Below are 7500 nucleotides of genomic sequence, written 5' to 3'. Positions count from 1 at the left end.
CAACACAGAGGGTCACTCACAGGGGTCACAACAACACAACACAACACAACACAACACAACACAACACAACACAACACAACACAACACAGAGGGTCACTCACAGGGGTCACAGCAACACAACACAACACAACACAACACAACACAGAGGGTCACTCACAGGGGTCACAACAACACAACACAACACAACACAACACAACACAACACAACACAACACAGAGGGTCACTCACAGGGGTCACAACAACACAACACAACACAACACAACACAACACAGAGGGTCACTCACAGGGGTCACAGCAACACAACACAGAGGGTCACTCACAGGGGTCACACCAACACAACACAGAGGGTCACTCACAGGGGTCACACCAACACAACACAGAGGGTCACTCACAGGGGTCACAACAACACAACACAACACAACACAACACAACACAACACAACACAACACAACACAACACAGAGGGTCACTCACAGGGGTCACAGCAACACAACACAACACAACACAACACAACACAGAGGGTCACTCACAGGGGTCACAACAACACAACACAACACAACACAACACAACACAACACAACACAGAGGGTCACTCACAGGGGTCACAACAACACAACACAACACAACACAACACAACACAGAGGGTCACTCACAGGGGTCACAGCAACACAACACAGAGGGTCACTCACAGGGGTCACACCAACACAACACAGAGGGTCACTCACAGGGGTCACACCAACACAACACAGAGGGTCACTCACAGGGGTCACACCAACACAACACAGAGGGTCACTCACAGGGGTCACAACAACACAACACAACACAACACAACACAACACAGAGGGTCACTCACAGGGGTCACAGCAACACAACACAGAGGGTCACTCACAGGGGTCACAGCAACACAACACAACACAACACAACACAACACAACACAGAGGGTCACTCACAGGGGTCACAGCAACACAACACAGAGGGTCACTCACAGGGGTCACAGCAACACAACACAACACAACACAACACAACACAACACAACACAACACAGAGGGTCACTCACAGGGGTCACAACAACACAACACAACACAACACAGAGGGTCACTCACAGGGGTCACAGCAACACAACACAGAGGGTCACTCACAGGGGTCACAGCAACACAACACAGAGGGTCACTCACAGGGGTCACACCAACACAACACAACACAACACAACACAACACAACACAACACAACACAACACAACACAACACAACACAGAGGGTCACTCACAGGGGTCACAGCAACACAACACAACACAACACAACACAACACAGAGGGTCACTCACAGGGGTCACACCAACACAACACAACACAACACAACACAACACAACACAGAGGGTCACTCACAGGGGTCACACCAACACAACACAACACAACACAACACAACACAACACAACACAGAGGGTCACTCACAGGGGTCACAGCAACACAACACAACACAACACAACACAACACAGAGGGTCACTCACAGGGGTCACAGCAACACAACACAACACAACACAACACAACACAGAGGGTCACTCACAGGGGTCACACCAACACAACACAGAGGGTCACTCACAGGGGTCACAGCAACACAACACAACACAACACAACACAACACAACACAACACAACACAACACAACACAACACAACACAGAGGGTCACTCACAGGGGTCACAGCAACACAACACAACACAACACAACACAACACAGAGGGTCACTCACAGGGGTCACAGCAACACAACACAACACAACACAACACAACACAACACAACACAACACAACACAGAGGGTCACTCACAGGGGTCACAGCAACACAACACAACACAACACAACACAACACAGAGGGTCACTCACAGGGGTCACAGCAACACAACACAACACAACACAACACAACACAACACAACACAACACAACACAGAGGGTCACTCACAGGGGTCACACCAACACAACACAGAGGGTCACTCACAGGGGTCACAGCAACACAACACAGAGGGTCACTCACAGGGGTCACACCAACACAACACAACACAACACAACACAACACAACACAACACAACACAACACAACACAACACAGAGGGTCACTCACAGGGGTCACAGCAAAGGCCAACAGCACATGTTGCATGTCTGGAGAGAGTTGATATTTGGTTGCTTTGTACGTTTCCTGGATGGGGTAAAGAACACGTTCAATATGTATATTCAATATGTTTTCTAGTAAAACAGTAGTAAAATAATGCTAGAGTAGTACAACGATACTCACAAACACCTTGTTCTCCACCAGAACAATTGTCTCCTGTGTGTCAACATTAAGTCTGACAACGTCCCCCTCCCTTGTGCGATACAGCAGTTCATTTCCTGTAAAAGACAAGTCAGAGGCATGTTAGGTCACTTACGCTGCATACAGACACTAAGACATATTCTACCTATGTAATCTTTATTATTGTGGCAATAAAAGTGATTCTAACTCTGATTTAGCAGACGCTTTTATCCCAAAGCGACTTACAATAGCACATTTTGTCAACAGTAGTGAAATCAACTGTGCAACACAGTCTCTGTCAGCTAAGACCTTTTAAAAGGAATAGAGTAGCTTTTGGAGAAAGTTATTTTAAGAAGGAATAAGTACATTTAGTTGGGATTTTTGAAGAAGAAGAAGAAGAAGAAGCAGAAGAAGAAGAAGGAGGAGGAGGAGGAGGAGGAGGAGGAGGAGGAGGAGGAGGAGGAGGAGGAGGAGGAGGAGGAGGAGGATGGTTAGTTCAAGAAGGGTCCCTAGTTATGAAGCTAGCTAATTCCCTGCTAAGTTCAAGCAGTCATTGAAGCTGATGTCCCCAAGATTGCTAGTTATTCTGATAAGATGGTTAGGTCTATCTGAAGATCGCCATCCCCGAAACTGACACAAGTTCAAAGGGGTCGCCGTGAGAGGATGGTCTGTGAGTGTGTGCTGTCCAGGCTGTGAGTGTGTGCTGTCCAGGTTGTGAGTGTGTGTGTTGTCCAGGCTGTGAGTGTGTGCTGTCCAGGCTGTGAGTGTGTGTTGTCCAGGCTGTGAGTGTGTGCTGTCCAGGCTGTGAGTGTGTGCTGTCCAGGCTGTGAGTGTGTGCTGTCCAGGCTGTGAGAGGATGGTCTGTGAGTGTGTGTTGTCCAGGCAGTGAGAGGATGGTCTGTGAGTGTGTGCTGTCCAGGCTGTGAGTGTGTGTTGTCCAGGCTGTGAGTGTGTGCTGTCCAGGCTGTGAGTGTGTGCTGTCCAGGCTGTGAGTGTGTGTTGTCCAGGCTGTGAGTGTGTGCTGTCCAGGCAGTGAGATGATGGTCTGTGAGTGTGTGCTGTCCAGGCTGTGAGTGTGTGTTGTCCAGGCAGTGAGAGGATGGTCTGTGAGTGTGTGCTGTCCAGGCTGTGAGTGTGTGCTGTCCAGGCTGTGAGTGTGTGTTGTCCAGGCTGTGAGTGTGTGCTGTCCAGGCTGTGAGTGTGTGCTGTCCAGGCTGTGAGTGTGTGTTGTCCAGGCTGTGAGTGTGTGTTGTCCAGGCTGTGAGTGTGTGCTGTCCAGGCTGTGAGTGTGTGTTGTCCAGGCTGTGAGTGTGTGTTGTCCAGGCTGTGAGTGTGTGTTGTCCAGGCAGTGAGATGATGGTCTGTGAGTGTGTGCTGTCCAGGCTGTGAGAGGATGGTCTGTGAGTGTGTGCTGTCCAGGCTGTGAGTGTGTGCTGTCCAGGCTGTGAGTGTGTGCTGTCCAGGCTGTGAGTGTGTGCTGTCCAGGCTGTGAGTGTGTGCTGTCCAGGCTGTGAGTGTGTGCTGTCCAGGCTGTGAGTGTGTGCTGTCCAGGCTGTGAGTGTGTGCTGTCCAGGCTGTGTTAATGCTGTAATGCTTTTGTCCCCGTCTCTCTGTGTGTTTTGTACAGAGAGCCTCTTCTGAGAAGCTGCCATTAAAGCATGACAGAATAGCTTTCTCTGGTTGCTATAGCGATAAGAGCAATGTGCTGAAAGTTGAGGTGCAGCAGGATCTGATAGGCTACTGTTTTGAGGTGCTTTAAAATTCTCTCCAGAGGTTGTGTTTTTCTCATCACGTTGAACTTTATGAAGCATTTCCTCAGCACTGCCTCACAAACAGCAAGACTTTCACTGAATGCTTTGTGATCAGCGAATGGAGATTCTAAATGGAAAAATACGACTGCAAGGACAGAAACAAATGAGAGTGTGTAAATGCCTGGCATCGGGCCAAGACACCTGTTTGTGACAATGCAATAAATCCCCCAGCATGCAGAGCGGCACAATCCAATCCACTCCACATGTAATACCAATTCTGAGCGATGGGGGACACTAACAAGAGCTGACATTGCGATCACACAGACTCACTCCAGGTTATTGAGAGGCAAAGTGGAACGTCACTTCCTGCTTCAGCACTGTACCAGAGATTTTCATCCACCATTTATTTTCCCATAGACATTTCATAAAAATGCTTATAAAATAGTTTTACTTGGTCGAACCAAACGGTTCAGCTGACGCTATAATCGGGAGAGACCATAGAACATTTCACTCGGACCAAAACTTAAAAAAACAACATCCAAAAAATATTTTCTTTATACCCGCATTTCTTTTACGTTTTGGTCCCATTGAAATGTTATGCGATCTCACCTGTTTCTAAATATATCTGTACCGTTTGGTTTGAACCAGTAAAACTATTTTTATACGCATTTTACGAAACGTGTATGGGAAAATAATGAAAATCTCTGGTACAGTGCTGAAGCAGGAAGTAGGCGGTCACTTTGTCTCTCTATTGTGCTCAAGCCAAATCAATTCCGTGAGAAGATCTGAGCCGGGAATATGTTCTGTCACAAAGAACAGCGAGGAGCCACATGGTCCGTTTGTGTCCTATAAAGTCGATTTTTTTTTATAAGCAGGTTTAAACAGAAATGCCTTATTGATACCTTGTTGTAGACAGTTGGACAATATGTTCTGAAAGAAATAATAAATCATAAATACAAAATCAATAAGCTATGTGTCAGACAGACACCAGCGGTTATTTTTGTTGAGAGATCAGTGTGAAGGTCGATAGTCTTCGCTTTGGATCATCTGAGAGAGAGAGACGCAGAGGTGAGTCCAAAGACTGCCGAGGCAAGCGCCGATCAAAGAGTACCAGGGATCAGTGACACAGTGCTGTGAATGAAGCCCACAGAATATTGATGAGGACTCCTGAAGTGTAAGGTCGGTCCCATTGGACTCCTTATCAGAAGGTCATTAGCAACGAATGGGAGTTGATTGCATTCATTTAACTCTGACAAGACGCAATGTCACACAATTGATAGCCGAGGTTGCGTCAAACGCGTGGAGAACATTCTCCGGATGAAGGACGCAGCAGCAGCAGCACAGCAATGTAACTAATTAATTACATGGTAATGAGGCGGTAATGTGAATCATCAAGAGAACAGTGTGGAACGTAAGGACAGTAAGGTCAGCGATAATGACGCACACAAACAGGAAGTGTGAGCTTGCAATGCGTACAGTGTGTACTGTCTGTCACTGTGCGTGACAAATGAGCGAATGTGCATACACAGTATGTGCACGTGTCTTGTGTGCGTGTCAACACACGTGCGTGTGTGTGTGTGTGTGTGTGTGTGTGTGTGTATGTGTTTTCTGTGTATTTGTGAATGTGTGAGTCTGCCTATGGTGGGGGGGAGCGATAAATAACAATCTTGTACTTGAGGTTAATTATACTGAACCATCTGGTTTTGGAAATGCCCTTTGGCCTTTTGTTCAAGTTTGCCAGAATTTCTTTAAACACTTTAAACACAAGCAATAGTAAGTTACAAAGTGCTGTGAAACACAGTAACAAGAATGCATCAAACATAATAGTCAATTAAATTTAATTAAACATAATAGTAGTCAGAGTTAGCTGATATTGTAAAAGACACGTTCCAAAGTTTAGGGACCTGATCACAAATTATTGACCCAAGTCTTCGATCTAGACATTGGAACAGTCAAAACAGATCTAAAACTACACTTTTGTATCTAAAGAGTTAAAAGATCCATGAATATAAACTGGAGCCATATTGCTTCAAAAGTCATTATTAAAACTAAACTATTAAAAATGAAAATGGAAGCTACTGTAAAAGCTAAAATCCCCCCAACACAGTATGCTGTGGCTGGTTATACAGACTATTATATTGGGCGCCAGTGCGCACCACAATTTCAGCTGATGTACCACACAATAAAGGCCTACTATTATTGAATCAAGTAGCACTGATTTAGTTATTCATGCAGTCTGAAAAAGCTGTAGTTTTCCTGTCTAACACCAGAGGGCACTGAGTCAGCTGATCAAACATGAGCCTTGCCTGCAGCTTTGTTACCTTGTCAAGGTTATAGAGGCCACAGCAAACCAGTTACAGAACATCTGCTCAATCTGGACCACAGCAAACCAGTTAGAGTACAGCTGCTCAATCTGGACCACAGCAAACCAGTTAGAGTACAGCTGCTCAATCTGGACCACAGCAAACCAGTTACAGAACATCTGCTCAATCTGGACCACAGCAAACCAGTTACAGAACATCTGCTCAATCTGGACCACCTCACCACAGCAAACCAGTTACAGTACATCTGCTCAATCTGGACCACCTCACCACAGCAAACCAGTAACATAACATCTGCTCAATCTGGACCACAGCAAACCAGTTACAGAACATCTGCTCAATCTGGACCACAGCAAACCAGTTACAGTACATCTGCTCAATCTGGACCACCTTACCACAGCAAACCAGTTACAGAACATCTGCTCAATCTGGACCACCTCACCACAGCAAACCAGTAACATAACATCTGCTCAATCTGGACCACAGCAAACCAGTTAGAGTACATCTGTTCAATCTGGACCACCTCACAGCAAATCAGTTACAGTAACAGTACATCTGCTCAATCTGGACCACAGCAAACCAGTTACAGAACATCTGCTCAATCTGGACCACCTCACCACAGCAAACCAGTAACAGAACATCTGGTCAATCTGGACCACAGCAAACCAGTTCGAGTACATCTGTTCAATCTGGACCACCTCACAGCAAATCAGTTACAGTAACAGTACATCTACTCAATCTGGACCACAGCAAACCAGTTACAGAACATCTGCTCAATCTGGACCACCTCACCATATGCTTAGCATACAATATCATGAATTCATAGAGTGCACTAAATGTGAGATGCAAGCTGGAAACGTGGTGCATATTTCATCTTGTTTTGCTATGGAGACAGGAACAATCTATAATGCTGGATACTGTCTGTCTCTCTTTTGTGAGAGGGTAAGCATGGCTCTATTATCCCAATAGAACTGTGATGAAGATGATGTACGATCCAAGTAAACCACCATAATAATGCCTAGTAACTGTGACAGCATTATTCCTAGTAATGGACAATAGTGGTGGCTGTTATGTGTGGAGATGTTTTTTTGTGGTTTGACATGAGACACAGATGCTAAAAAGCCAAAGACAGACGTGTTCACCTACCACTGA

General features: G+C 46.0%; 1 protein-coding gene across 1 annotated transcript in view; it reads right to left on the bottom strand.

The window, feature by feature from the left end:
• Window positions 1-7500, bottom strand: part of LOC310796555 (A-type potassium channel modulatory protein DPP6-like) — a gene marked incomplete at its 5' end in the record, with an annotated part of 77760 nt that overhangs the window by 23377 nt on the left and 46883 nt on the right. Inside the window, 3 exons of the mRNA XM_083658760.1 lie at window positions 2109-2183; window positions 2280-2374; window positions 7495-7500. The exon at window positions 7495-7500 is cut by the window's right edge and continues 93 nt beyond it. Coding sequence (XP_083514886.1) covers window positions 2109-2183; window positions 2280-2374; window positions 7495-7500 — 176 coding nt within the window. The remainder of the gene's footprint in view (window positions 1-2108; window positions 2184-2279; window positions 2375-7494) is intronic.

Source organism: Poromitra crassiceps (assembly GCF_964638095.1).
Source record: "Poromitra crassiceps genome assembly, chromosome: 23".
Lineage (NCBI taxonomy): Eukaryota > Metazoa > Chordata > Actinopteri > Beryciformes > Melamphaidae > Poromitra > Poromitra crassiceps.
The sequence above is the reverse complement of the archived record's forward strand: the minus strand, read 5'-3'. Positions and strand labels throughout refer to the sequence as shown.